The sequence below is a fragment of the Rhamphochromis sp. 'chilingali' genome (genome assembly GCF_963969265.1).
Source record: "Rhamphochromis sp. 'chilingali' genome assembly, chromosome: 8".
Taxonomy (NCBI): domain Eukaryota; kingdom Metazoa; phylum Chordata; class Actinopteri; order Cichliformes; family Cichlidae; genus Rhamphochromis; species Rhamphochromis sp. 'chilingali'.
This window is the reverse complement of record NC_137935.1, coordinates 25,029,759-25,048,691: the sequence shown is the minus strand read 5'-3', so window position 1 is coordinate 25,048,691 and position 18,933 is coordinate 25,029,759. Positions and strand designations below refer to the sequence as shown.

The 18,933-nt window shown below is 40.0% G+C and overlaps 1 protein-coding gene across 3 annotated transcripts in view; it reads right to left on the bottom strand.

Annotated features, from left to right (window-relative positions):
• vaspb (vasodilator stimulated phosphoprotein b) overlaps positions 1 to 9,704 on the bottom strand; it is a 36,192-nt gene extending 26,488 nt beyond the window's left edge. For 2 of the 3 annotated variants that reach the window (XM_080889779.1, XM_080889781.1), the window contains exon 1: positions 9,195 to 9,701. In XM_080889779.1, coding sequence (XP_080745905.1) covers positions 9,195 to 9,199 — 5 coding nt within the window. In that variant the 5' untranslated portion in view covers positions 9,200 to 9,701. Of the gene's footprint in view, positions 1 to 9,194 lie in introns of all 3 variants that reach the window. The other variant, XM_080889780.1, reaches the window with a different exon arrangement.
• Positions 9,705 to 18,933: the final 9,229 nt, after the last annotated feature.

Below are 18,933 nucleotides of genomic sequence, written 5' to 3'. Positions count from 1 at the left end.
TGACCCTTTAACTAAAGGAAAGTCTTTTTAGACACGCAAAGCTCAAACTTTTACAATTCAGGACTCAACACACTGAAGAAATACAGAAAGGGAAATACTCAGTTTCACAGTGCAACCAGAACAGCAAGCACAACAAAAAAAATACAAACTGTCTCATTAGACTAGATTATGCACATCACGGTCATGTGCAAAAAGACGTTCGATGCAGAAAGCAGCTCAGTCCTCAACAGAAAAAGTGAAACATGAGTTGACTTTAAGTAAACCTTCTGTTACAAAGCTTCAGACAAACCCAGGTCAAACTCTCCAGTGTTAATGTATAAATGATGCCTACTAATTATATAACCCAGTGGTTAACAGATGCATGTAACTGGCTCTCCTCTGAGGCTGTTCTTTCCAATACAACTGTCAATCGGCAATCGCCATCATTCCTGATAAGTGAACTTATGATCTGAGGACCTCAGATGGGAACGTTAAAAATGGCTGACAACATAAAGCTGTTTTATACCAAGTGTTGTCCATTATGCTCCATTAAGCTGTGGACCCTCTGATGAACCCACTGCATCTTTATGCCCATTAGCACTGCTGACCATACAATATACCGCTGCAGCCTTTCTGCCCAAAGTGATCTATGGTTTTACTCCAGTGTTAGCGGCAGGCTCTCCATCAGCTCGTATGATGTCACTAGACCGGGCCGCTGCAGAGGAGACCGGAGGCTGTGTCGAGTCTTTAGCTTCATTCAGTCACTGTGCAACAGCTACTGTGCACATACTGTGTTATAGCACGTGTTATAGTTTAGAGTTTCTTCTCTGGAAATATTTAATTTGCGACAAATAAAAAGCAGGGCAGTGAAATCAGCTGGACTGCAGTTGTTGTTCTGCTCTGTAGTTTAGAGAAGTGGAACAAGTCCTCCAACCGGCCGTGGTCAGAGTGATCCTCCATTCCAAGGTCTAATTTCCACTTTTTTGAGTTCCTAAAACAAGGAACTTTTCAATTTTCTTTTTCCTGAAAATTAACCAAAGGGAATAATCCTAACAATTGTTTCCTGTCATGGAGAGTTACGTGAACAGATTTAGGAAACAGAATGAAAGTATCAAAGCAGTAGAGGTATATACTGATAAAAGCTAAAATCTGCAGTTAGAAATGGCACATCCAAATGCACAGGAAGTTTGTTATCACAATTCTGACCTCATTCTTGACACAGTTAAGCTAAGGATATTATTTACATACATGTGAAATCTAATCCTGCTGCCCTGGAAGAGAAACTTCTCCCCAGGATCATAACAGCTCAAAATGCTTTGAGAAGTCTTATCTTAAACAAGGTCGTAGATGGAGACCCAACACCTTAGTGTTTACAGTCTCCGGCCTATGGAGAGGAAAAACGCTGCGGGTGGGCAAACAGCGTTTTCTGATCACTGGCTAACTGACAGCTGCAGGTCTATATTAGTTATAGCGAAACACCGTAAAACTTACAAAACACCAATACCGGCTGACACAACGCCTAATGTTTACTTGGTCTAAAAAAAAAAAAATTCCTACTTCCTGTTTACCTTAAACAAAGCAATAGCTTTATCAGTAAGACCTGGGGCCTGTGCTTCGTACCGCGCTAAGTGAGTTAGCTGGATGAGATTGTTGACGATTTCGCGTGATCCTGGATCGTTCGGTTCCCCGAAGCCCATCCGGGACTTGCTGTCATAGCAACAGAGCCGTAAGCGTAAACCTGCTGGGGAGCAGGTTTACTTTATGTAAACAGGATTAGATCGCGGCCACGCAGGTATGTCCGCGTCATTCATACGAAAGCAACAGCGATATTCCACCACTGTTTCACCATAAATAAATAACATCAATGTAACTAAAGATAATGCAGCACTTGATCCTTTTATTGATGTCACACAGATACATACAGGTCATTCCCTAAAAAAGGGAAATGTACTATTAACATTCTATCACATGTATGTGATTATTACAGATGTAATTCATATTTCAGAGTAGTAATTGTAAATTACTTCGCGTAATCAAGATGAGAGACCACGGCTATAAAAGCGAAGGTGGATTTGGGAAGCCTGTCGCAGCCATGTCCTGTCCGTTTACGCGAGCAACCCATTGCGGAAGGTGCAAGATTGATAAGGAGAGTCCTCAGAATTCAGCGTATATTGCGGGACAGACAGGATCCTTTAGCTCAGCGCGACAGTGTGCTCATAGAGAGATATCGATTTTCCCGTGAGGGTATTATTCACTTAACCAACTTGTTGACGAGGGGGTGCAGGACCACCACCTGTCTTTTTTTTTGCTCTGCCCTTTTCTTGGTTGCTGTTATAAACAAACAGATCATTCCAGGGTCTCTTTCCAAGAGACGACAAGCAATATAAGTGATAAATATTACCATTCTGTAGAATATTCTTATATTTCACTTTTACTTGTTCCCATGTTCTAGTGGGTCCTGTTGTGGCTCTAATGTGAAAGGGGATATAATATAACATATTATAATATAATATAATGTAATATAATATTGGATAATATGGTGTGATATGATAAATCTACCCTACCGCCTACTGGTGTTGGCCAGAGGGGCCGATGGCGCGATATGGCAGCCTGGCTTCTGTCAGTCTGCCCCAGGGCAGCTGTGGCTACAACCGTAGCTGCCTCCACCAGTGTATGAATGTGAGAGTGAATGAATAGTGGCATTGTAAAGCGCTTTGGGTGCCTTGAAAAGCGCTATATAAATCCACTCCATTATTATTGTTATTATTGAATTACTTACGAGTTTGATTTGTCAGCAACTTTCTGCCAGCCCTCTCTCCTTGCTTTTGCAGCCTTTGCAGTGTTCCCTTGCGTTTTAATTAAACTCTGAAACTCCTGAAATCCCTCACTCAAGAGTTCTTGCTCTGCTGCCGAAAAATACCGAGCGCGCTCCTTCGACATTTTCGCCGACCAATCAAGGGGTTGCCGATCAATGTTTCTACTATCGATGCGTAGCCCCTGTTGGGCCACCCAGTGATCTCACATTACTTCATCCAGCTATACTAATCGTCAACAACAGGTGTGTTCGGGGAACCGGAATAGCGAGCTCAGAGTCAGCGCGATGATTTGGTCTTGGATGTTTCATTTGATCTTGGATGTAGTAAGCGACGTACGAAGCACAGGGCCCTGAGTGGCTTGGCCAACAACCATGCCACTGTTATTAATGAGAGTACGTCTCTCCATACTGGATTGAACGGTCAGGTGAACGTCAAAGCCACAAGAAAAAATTCTGAGCATTTTTATTCAAAAAGACTGATAAAAATAAAAGATTTATCCACTTCAAACAAATTTACAAGAATGCTATGTTTATGTACCTCCAGACTACCCATCACTGAGGCAGTAATACAGATTTCTTCAAAGACGAACGTCCACTTAGTAGTGGCAATTATTAACTCGCATTTCCCTCGTCATCGTTATGTAAACAGGCACAATAATGTCGCAAAACACACATGCAATCACCCATTTCCTTCTTCTAGTTGAGCATACACTTCTCAACAGTTGGCATCTACAGCCAATACACACAGCTCAAATTATCATCACAAAGCACACAACATTAGGACAAATTTGAGATTTTCCTCATTGTTAACATTTTACCGTGTTGACCGCTGACTTTGTGTCTCACACACATTTCTGCGTTCCTCAAAGTGAAATTACCGTTTATCTCAAAACGAGTCCTGTGGCTTTGAATACCAGCGCTTTCACTCTCAGTCTTTTTTTATTTTAAACAAGTCAGTGAACCTCATCAACTAAAGTTAAAGCATAACCTCAAGGTATTACTCATTGTAGTACCAGCGCTGTGTAGAAGCAGGAGACACAGGCAAAAGGAAAGAAAGATGCTAAACAGAAGAAAGAGGATGTGCAAAACAAGCCATGTTTATGCTTAATAAACCAACTTATTGGTGAAATTTTATCACAGGGATCACAGAGTTATTAAATAATTCAACTTCCCTCCACGTCAATGGTTGCCTAATATTAGCAATCAGTAACACAGTCCCTAATCATGTGACCAACCGCTAAACTCTGAGTAAACCAACAAATCCACATAAAACCTTAACAAACACACAGATAACGTCCAGATACACGACTCCTACAAACGACACAGACTAATGAGATATGCTTGTATAACTGGTTATCAACCTATCCCACATTCCTAGACTTATACGTATATTTTTGTATATATCAAAAGTTGATACACAGCTCAGCCTCATTAGGGTTTCTGTTTGCTGTCTTTAGTCTCAGGTTTTATGACACAAAGTTCACTGAAAAACTATTTCATAACGGTGAAAAATCACCAGCAATGGTTAACTTACAGATAAGTGATCATAGAGTTTAAAAATTAAAAAAAACAAACAATAACCTAGAGGCACAATTATAGACAAGCAATATGAACTACTACCTAGGAAACTGGATCTGTCACCAAGTATACAATAGAGGATATTGTATGTTGGGCAACTCTTGCAGCAAAGTGCCTAATCCAAGAGGCTGGCCGGCATAATGGCCTATTTATGAGTACGAGAGGTGGCAGGAGGGGTAAATTGGTTCAGGGTGGGGGTGAGCTGTGATTGGATGTTTCGGGAAACAAAATGCGACTAGACGGGGCCGTTTTAATAATGGAGGGAGCTCAGCGACGAAGCACGCAAGCTTTGTGATCATTTCGACACACCGTCACCCCGACCGTACGGCAACACACCGACGAATCTTTCAACGCGCAGATCAACGCGCGAGCCTTTATGACGTGTGAATTGAAGACATTATTCTTAATCTATTACAGATAACCATTCCCACAAGCACATCCCAATTACTTCTGGGCAGAGGGTTGAGTGAGGATACATGGAGGTCTACGGGTGGAAAAAACTAATTTCGTTAATGTTCACATTAAGAAAGTGTAATCAGGTTTTTTTTTTTGGAAGGAGGAAGTATTTGGGCACAGTTTGCAAAAGAAAGCGAATCGCAATTTTCCTGTCAGCTAACAAAAATAAATAAATAAATAAAAATGCAGACTGATCCTTTACCTCACACTTATAATTGTGTGCAGCAAAGACTCCACATGGCTTAAAAGTAAACTGCCACTGTTATAAGCCTTGAAAAGAAGAATCCAACTGCGCAAAGGAATTAGGAGAACAAGTGAAGACATGAAAAGAGAAAAAAAAAAGAAAACTATTTAGCATCCCTACATGAACATTACACAACACCATGGCAATAACGTCGCAACCCCAGAGTTTCATCATGATATCCTTACATGGCCGTATGCAATCGTGTTGCTAAATGCCTAAATAACAGCCACTCTTAGTACACGAGGGTCAAGAGGTTGAACATTTAATTGTGGCAGATGATACAACAGCAAAACTACATAAATCACGGTTAGAGCTGCATTCCTTCCAAGTAAGTGCCAGAACAAGGAAAAGAAAATTTCTCGAGACACAGAAGAAGGGCTGGCGGAGGGAGGCCAGTTCACTGCTTTTAAGGCTGATCAATAATAAGCTTGTGCAAGAGCACAGAGACACATTGAGCTTGGCATCACTTTCACACATGCACCGTTTCTAAAAAGGGCACAGGAAACCCATTAGACTGTAAACATTATGTTAAGCAGACACATTACACCTGTCTGCGTTTATGATCGCTCCTTGTGTGTTACTTCTTGAGCCTGAGGCAGCTACACTGCCAGTCTCACATGGGACAAAGTTTTTTTTAGCTAAAGATTCAGTCAGTGAGTCACAGCGAGAGACGGGAGTCACCTCTCCGATAATAACGTGAATCATCATGCAGATAGATGCACTTTCTGAGTAACCTAAGACAGTTTCAAGTGCGGGCAATCAGTACAGCGATTGTTCACTGTGTGCAGATACAAAAAAAAACAAAAAAAAAAAAAAAACATAAGGAAACACTGAATATAGCGACTTAAAACTTGAAGAAATTTGCATTCACACCAACAGATCAACCCTTAAAGTCAGTTCAGTGGAGCTCAGAGGAGGAAAAGGCCCATTTCCACTGATGTAAAAATTAAAAACCAGTGCAACCAGTCACACCTTTTCCACTGGAAACACATAACTATGTTTTTGTAACATCTACATCAAGGACTTGTCTTCTTGGAAAGGTTCTTGCCAATCAAAACAGGCAACTTGTATCATGTTGAGTGACATCAGCAACCCTACATTTAATCTAAAAAGCACAACATAGTAGCCACTGTGCCAAAATGTGTCACACTGCAAAACGCCTGGCGCCGTCTTCACGAAAACCTCTGTAACTTTGCTCAGTTTCATTTCAGCAGCATCAGTCTTTGCACTGATAATATCCATATGTTGATTCATGGATCTCTGGAGTTAATTATCTACCTCAGCATGTTTTCAAAGGGGTTATATGCTATAAAATACAACAACAACAAAATAAAGCAAGGAAAAAATCGAATTTATGTTCCATCCTCATTTACTTTGCCAAAGTAGCATCATCTATAATAGTTACACCTCAGATAAAAGCCTCACAAGTGTTAGCTTTACTTTACTTCTCACTTTGAGAAAGGAACCTCAGTAAAACCCTCAGGGTTTTAGAGGTCAGGACATTTTAAGGCCATTTTATTTAAAGACCAACTGCTGCTTCACATTGACATGCTAAAAAAGCAACGGCAAAGCTACCAGTAAACATCTAGAGCCATACAACACCGTATTCTTTTGTTTGTGCTGTAGAAGTGGCGTCATGAAAGCGTGCTTTGACTGCAACGGGTTTATAACTGAATCTCAACTGGAGTGCAGACATTAGGCAAACTTAAAGCTCAGGGGCCAGAATCGGCCCCACTAAAGACTCAAATCTGGCCCACTGGAAATGTGAAGGAGCGCGTATGTTTTGAACTTAACTGTGTTTTCATAGGTTTTACAGCTTTTCCTATCTATTAAAGACTGTCCACACCCACTACCATGCATACTACAGCAAAATAATTACCTAAGCGATAAGCAAACAAATACCAGGAAAGTTCCTATTATTGAGATTCCACAGTAAAAGCAAATTATATTTGATCCTTACAGCAGAGTCTGTGCATTATAACCGGTCTTAAATTTCACACATTTATCATGTAGTTTCACTGGTCAAGCCCATATAAGATCAAACTGGGCTGTATGTGGCCCACAATGACTTTACCATCCCTGGTCTAACGGGAAACGGTGCTAATGTTTCATGAGAAGAACAGCAGGGCGTTTCTACGGGTTGCACATTTAAAGGCAGCCCCAAGTTGGGATGCTTTACTTAACCAACTGGGTCAGTTCCTGAACTTTTGACCAACGGGGTGCACTTCTGTGTCAACATTTACATTCCACAGGGATAAGTGACAATGAACATGAGTGGGGCTGCATACCAGCCTTTATCTATTATACAAGGTGACGCGAACTGTTTGGGCCACAATGGAGGGCTAGCCAAAGCATGATCGTTTAGAGTTAGACAACTGCATTCATTAAGCCACATGCAACCTTCCAACTTCTCTGAGGGGCAAGACACAACCTGCACATGGGCAAAAAAATGCTCTTTGCTTACACACTGTGTGTGTGTTTTTAACTGTGTCTTTGCTGACCTAGTTTTTGGATAGTGAAGTACTTTTTTTTTAAGTCTGGCTGGAGTTATTGATAATAAAGCAGCGTAATTATCTTATGAGGGGTAATATTGTATTACACATAGAAAGTAGCAAGGTAGGTATATGCTGGTTGATTTGCAAGTTCTAGTTTGTAATGCTTTGTTGGCCGAATGTCATTACATCGAGTAAGTAAACACAGTAATCTTTGCTTATTGTTGCTGTTACCTTAAATAATGGCCTTATTAGAAGGGTATGTTTTATGCATAACCTGTGGCAGGATCTCGGGCAGCTCGGTCACCTCCCGTTCCTGCTGTAATCAAAGTCAGCATGCAGAAATATGTGCACAACAAATACAAAACCCGGACCAACCCATGCGCCTGAGCTGAAAGATATTGTTACAGAAAGGGCAGCGCAATAGGTTTGAGATAAAAAAAAGAAAAGAAAAGAAAAACTAGTCACTCAGGTTATCAGCCTGCACCACCACACATATTTAACTCTAAACTCCTTGGCTTTCTAAGTACCAAAGGTGTTCGTTGACATAAGGGCTCCATAACCGTTTAAAATGTGAAAGAGTTGGAGAGGAAGAAGGGGGTATACAAAAAAAATTAATAAATAAGTGAGCCCAGAGAAGCTCCAGCCAGGCAGGAGTGGTGGCTTCAAAGCGTGTAATTGCCAACTGCACAGGCTGTAACAGGACGGTGGAATTTGTGGACATGAGCTTTCCATTTTGTTCCTGCTGCAAATATCTCTTCAACTGCCAGAGGGGGGGAAAAACTGTCCACCAAGAATTAGTGTAATGCATGTCTGTGGACTGCATGACATGAAATAAACAACAACAAGGTGACCAGGGTGGTTATTGTGCAGCTGGAAGAGCACAAACACACCTTGCTGTTGCTGTCTGCGAGCAATCCCTTTTCATGCTCTAAATATTAAGATAAGATAAGATAACCTTTATTAGTCCCACACGTGGGAAATCTGTTTTGTCACAGCAGGAAGTGGACAGTGCAAAAGTTATGAGGCAAAAATTAGGATACAATAAGAATAAATACAGTACACAACTGTACAGAATAGAATAAAATAAAATAAAATACTATATACAGTAGAATAAAATAAAAAGCTGATCTGATATTAAGCTGATCTCTGATCTTCGGTTACACTGCGGAGGTTTTATTGTTCTGGGGATTTTAATTACTCAAACGACACTGCCAGAGGAAATCTTACGGTAGCTAAACAAATGGTCACTAATGAGTGTCTCAAAAAGCTGATACAAAAAGTATCTTCTTGTCATCCGACCTGCTAAGTTAACTCTCAGCCAGTATTTCTTGAAAGCACTTGAACAGGTGGGACCGGACACTCAGCATTACGGCAATTCTGCTACACAGTATCATGTGTGGTTGAAAGGACACCAAAACAACTAAACGCAAGAGTTGCTTCTGAATGAGAAATAGAAGTGAACGCGTTGGGAACACCTGCTGTAGCGATTAAGCGAGCGGACAAGCACCGTGGAGCAGGCTCTACCACGTCAGAATAAAGGTCGTCTACTTGGAAAAGTATTAGCCGAAACACAAAATGTAGCCTGGAAACACAATGAAGATGAAGGGATTTGAGCCGCTTTACCCACCTCATTGTTCGGCCAGAGTGGAGATCCTCTCCTCGCAGGCAACTTTGGCTGACTTCAGGGGTGAAGCCCGGCTTGAAGAGTCAAACCAGCCGAATAAAAATAATATATATATATATATTTTAAAAACTTAGGAAAAAAAGAGGGGAAGAAAACCGCATCGACACCCGCGAATGGGGTAGCCACAAGCGGGATAAAAGAAGCACACCTCGACGATTTCCTGGTTGTGTGTGTTGAGCGGGAGGGGAGGAGGAGGAGAAGGAGACGAAGGAGGGGGGATACAGTAGTGAAGCGGGCTTGTCAACTCCAATCACTATCCCACAGTGGTTTCTACCATTTAAAGAGGTGAAACGAGAACCGGCGCGACTATGCTAAAAACTGAACGTCTCCTCTCACACTTTCAGCTGCTTTAGCGCTCTGCTTCTGGACACCGAAGCCGTACGCAGGCGCCAGGCTTTTCTCGTTCCCTCGGTCTCTCGGTAGGACTGTGTAAATTCATTGGAGTGTGGCCCAACCCGCCGGCTTCAAAGTAGGCTGCAATCCCATGGTGCGTTCAAGTCCTCTCCGTATAATTCACATTTAGGAAGATGGGTTTTTCCCTGGCTTTTAATGGCTTTTATTCTTGTTTCTGCGACCTAAAAAAACAACTCTCTCTCTCTCTCCCCCCCCCCCCCCCCCCCCCCCTATATATATAAGATTTTGAGCTATTGGGGTTATTATTATCTTCACAAGTTTTGACTTATTTGTGAACAACTTGAAATTTTGAAATTCAAAATTGTGACTCGAAAGTTCAAGTTATTATCTCAAAATTTGGGGGTTTTAGCTCAACATATCACAATACATGTGTCAAGTTACTCATGTTCTCAGACTTGACTTGTTGAGAAGCCTAACTTGAATTTTCTACTTATTCATTCAAATTTTCGATGTAAATAAGTAAAAATTGTTAGTTTCATCTCAAAATTTGCAGTTAACATCACATCATTTCAAATTACATATGTGGAATTTTCAAATTACTGACTATATATCTCAAAATTTGAGTTATTTACTCACTCAAAAGATAGAGATTGAAATGTAAAAAAATATTATAAGAAAAGTAACAAATACATAAAGTCAGAAATTGTTCAGAAATACATGTTCAAGGTGGAACTGTTTGACAAGCATTGTTTTACACAAGCTTTACCTCCATGAGCAGTATCAGCATGCTAGTCTTTACTGCTACTACTTTTTGCTACTTGTGTTTTTCTGACAATATTTAAGTAAAATTATTTGCAGTGTTTACCTGTTTAGCATTCTTTCATAATGACACCAAACATTTCCTTTAACATGATGGGCTTCACTGTGTCTTTTAGCATACCTGCAACTTACACCACAGAAAGGGTAAGGGTGAGTATGTTTACATAAGAACTTGAGGAACGACTGCATGCATTTTACTCCACAAGTAGTTCTTCCTCTTCTTGTTGTCTTGTATTCCCAGAAAGCCATAAAGACATAAAAATTGCTCAGGAATGAAAAATCTAAAGAAAAACAAGAGCTACTTGAGCCCACTCCCTTTAGCTCGTGATGTCCATAATCAGAGATTTGATCTTATCTGGTCTTAACTAATTATAAATACTTTTTCATAAATGGCAATTGTTTTATGGTTCATGCAGGAACCATAACAGCACCATAGTTGAACTAAATAGACAGGTATACATTACACAGTGCATTTTTTTCTCTATTTGAATACTCACATGTTTCTTACTACAAAAACATATTTATTTTTTTATGTTTAAGCACCTTTAACCTGACATTCACACTCCGAGAGATGCATTAGCATTAGATTACTGGACTACACGCTCTATCTCTTGAGCCCCAGCTGGGTCTTGCAGAAATTATTCGATGTAATTTTATTTTCCAATACCACATAAAGGCAGCATCATGTCCAAGCTCTCCACCTCAGCCTATTGGCTGTCTGGCTTCAGAGTTCAAATAGCTACTGTGGCTTTGGGGTCTCTCTGTGGTATCTCATATGTAATTCTTTTGGAATTTAAAAAAGTAATCAAAGCAAAAATAAATATTCCAAGCTGAATCACTTAACCTTTTAAAAGCTCTTACGTTATGTTGTCAGAAAATACAATGAATGGAAAAAATGTCTGTCTGACGGCTCACGTGGCCCAGTTTTCAGCACTGAGATATTACACAGCGTTAAAGCACTTCTACTTCCTGATGGAAACAGAAGTGGAAGAGAGGATGTGAAAGGAATGCATTACGCCAGCATGGTATGTATAAACATCCAGAAAGTCAATATGCCTTTAGTCTCACTATGCACGCACACTCGCGCACACACTCAGGCATACCAGCTGACTGCTCTGAGCAACTTTTTGGTATGATTTCTTTCTTGGCCACATGCCCTCTGTTAACCGTGCTCTCTGAAGCTCAAACAGCGCCCTGCGTCTTGTGGAATTTTACAAATATTAACAGTTCCCGTGCAAGTTCCTGCTTCAACATGTGTGAAAGTGTTTGTGTGATTTGCAGTTTCTCAGACTCAAAAAGCTGCTTGTGTTCCCAGAACGTAGCCCATAAAGAATCAGAAGCAGTCACTCTGTAATTCTAGGGTTTCTCCTTTGCTCCTCCTCTTTACCACAGCTTTATTTCCACAGCTTGACGTCAGTCGGTCAACATAACCCACAGATGGCAGTCTGACAGAAAACCTGCTGGACAGCAGCAAAGACGCCTCCCCAAGGCTTGGAGCAAAGGGGCAACAATAGGTGTTCAGAGCTGGAGAAAGCATAAGAAGAAAAGGGTCACGGGCTACTGAAAAAACACAGAGCAGAAGACAAAAGAGGGTGTGCATGGTGAACCTGGCTGTATTTCACTTATCTCACTGTCTCTGGGTTTGGAGTGAGGTTATTATGTAAACAGACTGCACTTCTACTACATCTTACATCAGAGATCCAGCACTTGGTAAAGCATACAGTCCCGAGGCAGCGTCTGAAAGCCTCAGCCTCCCCACTTGGTTGAATAGAAGACAAACAAAGAGAATTACACAACTGAACTTCGAGCAAGGAAACAAAGTGGTAGCCTGGATCTTGAGGTAGGCAACAGTTATCCTAACAGGGATTAAGATTAACAGTACGCACCATAGGGGATGACCCACTGTTTGAATGGATTATAAAGAAAATTCAGTGGTACAGAGAGCAAGTGTTGCTGTTGAAGTGTCTTAAAATCTCCTTCCATTGCTCTCTGACAGGGAATGTGACTGGAGGAGGGTGAAATCTGCAAATGGGAGTGAGACACAAGTGTTCACTAAGAGGTCTGGGCTGGAGGCCAGCTAAGCAAAGGGCAGCAGAAGGATTTTAAAGAGAGTCCAAATGGCATGTCCTGAAATGTAGGCCCTGTACTCCTCACAGGGCAAAGTGGGAGGCATTATACAATGGTAATGAATGCCAGACTACAATCTTTAAAGCGAAGGACACAAAATGAAACCGTTCTTAATTTGGAACTTGTTTTGCAATCTTAAAAACAGAGCATTGTGAAACTTGCAATTGAAGTTCAAGAGGACCGTGACAACAAATACTGAAGATCAAAATGAAAGAGTCAAAACAAAAAGGATTCCTGGCTTGTATCCATGTGTTATTTGTACCACACATGAATGTGTCAGTCTTGAGGGTACAGTGTAAGTGAAAGGGAACAATCCAAACAAGGCCTCTGTGTGTTATCTCTGCAACCCACTAGATGGCAATACAAGCCTAACAAATTACATCCAGGTAAAGCTGTTTGGCCTATCTGTATTAATCTCACAGTCAGTGTGCTGGAAAAACTAGACTGTCAACGTGGGGCCCCTGTATTTTTTTCACATTGTGCAATCAGTGTGAAGCTAGTCTTCCCTCTCCAGAGTTTAACTTGGACAATTCTTCCTTTAAAGGAATCTCAAAAAGTCTAAGAACTCAAAGACAGCAGGGATGAATGACATCTGCATCTACAGATGGTGTCACATCCATTAAATGCCCTGAGACAAGTGTGTTGAAGAATTACAAGACTATAAAGAGTTAGGTATTCTTTAATGTAGTCAAATAAACAGTTAAATAAACAACAATAACATCCAGCTAACATCTATTACAGGGCTGGCATGGAGAGGCAGACCACTCACATTCATACTTCTAGGCAATATAAAGTCACCAGCTAAATAACATGTCTTTGGCCTGTGGAAGGAAGCTGAAGCAGCTGGCCAGTTTGGTGAATTCAAACCCATCTGTGAGGGGACATGGATAATCACCACTGTGAACCCTGGAAGAAATAACATATCCACATTGTCTATCCTTCAAATTGTAAGTTATTTGAAATAATCATGCATCTGTATCGGCCTGCTGTGCCTGCCTAGCTGAAATAATACATGGCAACAGGTAAGAGCAGTGAGTATTAACCCGAATGGTGACGCTGAAAGTCCAGGAAGGATTTCTGTAAAGTCCTCCAAACTGTAATTTTTAGCAAAAGTGAATGTTCCTGCAATGTCAAGAAAACTTTCCTACATGACCATCAGGTAACGTCACCTAAAGGAGTGCAGAGAACATCCTGAACATTCGCTTGTTTATTGGGTTATACTGTCACATCGTCACATTTCTGAAGCAGAAAAATACACAAACCTAATTTAATTCAAAACATTTTGACCAAAACAAACAAACCGATTCGTTTCCATGTTGTAGGAACTCCAGAAAAACGAACAACGTACAATTCAAGCTAGCTATTACACCATGAGTTGTGTTTCTACAGCTAAAGATATTTGGCATTGACAGGAGATCAGAGTTTGAATTCACAAGCAAAACTTGTAGAGGAAATGTTAGATTGTTGGGGTTGTGAAGTTTCACACTATAAGTAAAACTTAATTAAACAGTTAATGTGATATAAAATAAAATTAGTGCATTTAAATATATATGCATGTATTTAATAACAATTATTTAAAAAAAAATACTTAGAGCTATAAATAGCTACGCCGCAGGGAAAATAAGGATGAATGTGCTTTTATTGTCAGAATGAATGTCTCATTAAAATGAAAATAGTACTTTCATTATAAAACATGATCAGAATGTAAACAGGTTGCTGTAGAATTTACAGTAAATTACTGTAAAAAGTGTTTACAGTAATTTGACTGTAAACATTTTTTTGTAACTGCATTTACAGTAAAGTTGCTGTAAGTGGATTTGATAGTAATTTGCTGTAATTTTACTTACAGAAAAGCTACTGTAAATGAAGTTAACTGCAAAGTTACTGTAAATTTAATGCTCAATGCTTATAATTTCATGCTTTTCTGTAGTTAAACTTACAGTAGCCTAAATGTTTTATAAATAAAATTGCAGCACCTACTGTGAATTAATTTTACAGTAACTTTGCTGGCAACTGCACGTTACTGCAGTTTATTTTACTGTATTTATATTTGCAGTATTTTTTAGTGTAGTTTCATTTATAGTATTGTGTTTAACAATACTATAATCCTATATATATATTTCATTTGTAGCAGTCTTACTGTGTTCAGATGTCCACTGTTGCAGGGTTAACATATCTATACCACTTTACTCAGGTACAGTAGAGCATGTTTGTAAACAGCAGAGAGATACACCTGATCCCCGCTGTTTTGGCTGCACTTACTGTCATTCCTCACTTAAGAGATGAGTGAAGGCAGTGTTTATGTATTTACGGAGCTGATACTCTCCTTCTCATTCCCTCCCTATTCCTCTCCACCTGGCCTGGCGGCTATGACACCCGGATCGCGGCTCTGCTTGAAAACAAACTGCGGCGGCGGCTCCGGTTACCGGAGCCCGATCGATGCGCTGCAGGGTGTCGCGTTCCTCGGATGGTTGCCTATCGATGCTTGGCCGATCGCTATCATAATCACACTTCCCCCCTCTTATCGCTTACCTACTGAATAAAACATCTGCCTTCCTGCTCACGGATCGCTCATCCTCCCCAAAATCTGGAGGGAAAGAGACTTCTTGAAGTGTCTTTGACACGAGTGTAAGTAATCTGAGACAAATGCACGATGATACCCGACAAATCAGGTCCCTAAAGTTGTCTTTATCCGAGGCATCTCCAAATAGACCCACCGGCTATGTGACAGGGCTTTGTCCCACGATGCTGCAGCTGAGTTTCATTGTTGAGAGATGCTATTTGATCCTAAACAAGCTGTAGATTTACACTTTGTGATAGGTCGCTCGTGTTTGTCACAGTAAATAAAAGGGAGACTGAACTTGGTTTTCTATAATCTATAGACTACCTTCAGGTTCCGGGGGTGACACTAAGGCGCCCAGGCAGGTGCTTACTTAGCTACAGCCAAAATAAGCGCAAACCGGCACCGAAATAGTACTTTTAACCTTATTAACCGATAGCATAAAATGAAGTGAAATGAAATTAGAGTCTGTGTCTGAACGCTCAACTGGTCATTACAGGTTTTAATAAAAAAGATTATGTGTGCCTTAGACTTTGACCTTTTCAACCTCACTAACACGTGATGGTGTTTTGTTTGGGTCAGGAGCGCCTCCAGATTTTTTTCAGAGGGGTGGCCATGTAGGGGCCACTAAAAATATTGCTGGGGCACACCCAAAAAATAATTACCAATTTTATTATGCTGTTGTCAGATATAGGTTACTTGAAAAATATGGCAAAAATTATTGCAAGAAAAGAATTATATGTCTAGGTAATTTCTTGCTAATTGTTGTTGTTATCACAGAAAATGGGCACATATGAAAACCAAATAAGATTTTGAAATCTGAAATAATCAGTTTTAAATAACAATAATGTTTCAACTCATTGTAGGGTGTCTCCCTCTCTCCTGTGCTCGCGTTTATTAAAGTTATTACACCGTCTTTCTAGTTGGCTATCTCCCAGAATTGGGGGGTGGCCAGTGCCCCTCATAGGATAAGATAAGATAAGATAAGATAAGATAACCTTTATTAGTCCCACATGTGGGAAATTTGTTTTGTCACAGCAGAAAGTGGACAGTGCAAAGGTACAGTAGCAAAAATGGTGGCGCCCCTGGCATGCTTTTGCTGAACTTTTATATTTGCTGGGTTTTTTTGCCTTTCTTTATTTAAATGGAAGAGCACTTGAATGCTCAGGGCCACCGTAAAGCTCACTAATTCACCTTTAGAGAATTTTTATACCAGCTTTAAAGACAGCATTAGTCCTGGCCATCAACAAAACATTATTTAAGACTGGTGTTCATATACAATAGCAGGCAAATATGTTGTCACCATGTATTTTATATGTTCACCTAAGAACACAAGTCATAGTAAGAAACTTCCTCTTTTTCTACTTTATGTTTAAATTAAAAAAATTTTTTTACTTCATGAGTGTCACTAACCCAGGTGGGGCTCAGGTACATGTCTCACAATGCGCAATACCATTGGATGAGATCATGGATAGGACTTACTCATGTGCTTTACTGAAGTACAAGTTTAATGTAACTGTAGTAACTTATTTTTAGTAATTCCATGTAATACTACTTTTCTATTTTACTCCATTATGTTTTGGATGAAAATATAATACCATGTACCTTTTATTTTAAAGCTTTATTCACTAATTATTTTGGAGATAAATTAAATGACTTATCTGAGATCAAGCTGACCAGCAATATGTAAGTTATTAAAATCAACAGCTGGAACATGATAGAATCAAATGCAGGTTTAAACTACTTAAGGTTTTTAACTTTTAGGTAAGGAAATAGTCTAAATACTTTTTTCCCACTTTGCAAAACATTTTACCTTTAAAGTTCAAGATGAAAACCTGGAAACACCCTTGGTAAGGGAGGTAAATGTATACATAAAGTGTCAGTCTTTACAGTTGAGGGGTTTTTCTTTTTTATAGCAAAAGGGACAATCTCTCACTGTGCCTAAAAAAAAACAATCACAGACTGAGTCTAAGGAGACCGAGTGGTGATCTGCTCCTATCCAGGGCCCGCTGCCTCAGTGGGAGCGCCCCTGCAATGAAGCTTCCTTCTGTTTGATGCTGAATCTGACCCCTCACCTTTGCATGAAAGTCATAAAGGAAATAATATCTGAAGGAAATGAGTGGAACAGAATGAACAGAGTTCAAAATAGTTACCAAAAAAGAATGATGTATTTCGCGATTGTGGCTTTTCAACTGTTTATAATATTGATTTCACTGATTATTGTTGTTAGCTTCTGTTGGTATTACAAAAAGTAGATACAATACAATTAACATCTCAGTGCAGAGGTGCAGATTGTAAGTGTGCATGGAGTCCTTAGTTCAAGGCTCTTGTAAGTTGTCTCTAGTTCTAGCATCATGTCTGAAATTAACATTTACATCTGAAGAACTGACCTAAGAAATGTTACTTATATTTAGAAAGGAGCGGCCGTTAAGTGTTATGATTGGCATTCTTGGTCAATGGGGATACTTAAAAAGTGCCCAATGCTCAGTATATTGTCTAATTGATTATAATCTTGCAATGCTAAGTGGTCAGGGAAGGCAATCATACCACCTTAATTTGAAGGTGAAACTGGACTCCTGTACTGGAATGCCCGGGTAACACCGGAAAGCTCATATTTCATAACTGTCTGTTATCTTCTTGCTCAGGAGTCCTGGTCAAATTCAGTCAAATTTCATTTTAATGTAAAGAGGTCGCACTACAAAGGTGATCTGATTACTTTGTGCAAAAGGGCAAAACTGATTGTTCTTGCTGTGACCCTATTTGTCGTCACATTACTAGCACCAGGCTAAAAATAGAGCTGAAATATTTGTTTTCAAGTGTGTTGTCAAGCATATACATTTCAACGCCTTGTATATTTGACAAAGAGCATAATTAAACTGGTGGAAGTGAAGCATATAGCACAGAGCCATGGATTTAGTCTGTATGAATGAGGTCTTTCACTCAGATTCTCAGCTTAAACAGAAGGGTCACTGTTCTGGGTTGCTGCTGTAACCGTCGTAGTAATTCTTTATTTATTACGTTAATAAAAATTGATATAATGTTTCCAGTTTCACCATGTTAACCATTAGATTTGGCCCACAAAAAATAAATGAGGGTGAATGAAAATGAGCTGATTTATTTATTTTCATGCTTAAAATCTTTTTTTTTTTTGTGGATTTAAATATGGGTAAGGTAACAACAAGGGAAAAATAAAAAATCCCTTATCTGTCATGTTTGATGTGTGGATTACCGACTCTCACATCAAACTGATTTCTAAGTGAAAGTGTCCCTATCTTGTTTTGGATGGTTTACTACTTGATCTACAACATGGGTAAATCTGAACTACAGAAAAAGGATCAGATCTTTTGGGGGCTTCCTGGTTGCCGCAGGGCCCTGAACAGCTGCTGTGTGCCCTTGGGCTGACTATGAAACAACTCGTCTATTTTCCGGCCTCCGCAACATGATCTCAAACTTGGATTTGCCAGAAGCATTAGTGCAATAGCTATTAGAGCAGTCACAGAAGTTCACTACATTTCACATAAAGCGCTAAGCCCGACTCTCCCGTTGACTCACCCAGCAGGCTTCACCTGAGAGCTGTAAATCAGTGACGACTTGTTGCCCTCACACAGATACTCCACAGGTGCTGGGCTGATAGGCGCAGGGTTAACAGTGAGAGTGTAATGTGACATAAATTATAAAACAGAGGTCAAGATGTTAAGATGACAGCAGAAAATTCAGGATACTTCTGTAAACATATTTAGCAATTTTTTCATGAGGTTCCATCAGATAAAACAAGAGGAACGATTCAGAAATCAGAGGCATGCAATTCTCAACGACCCGCCC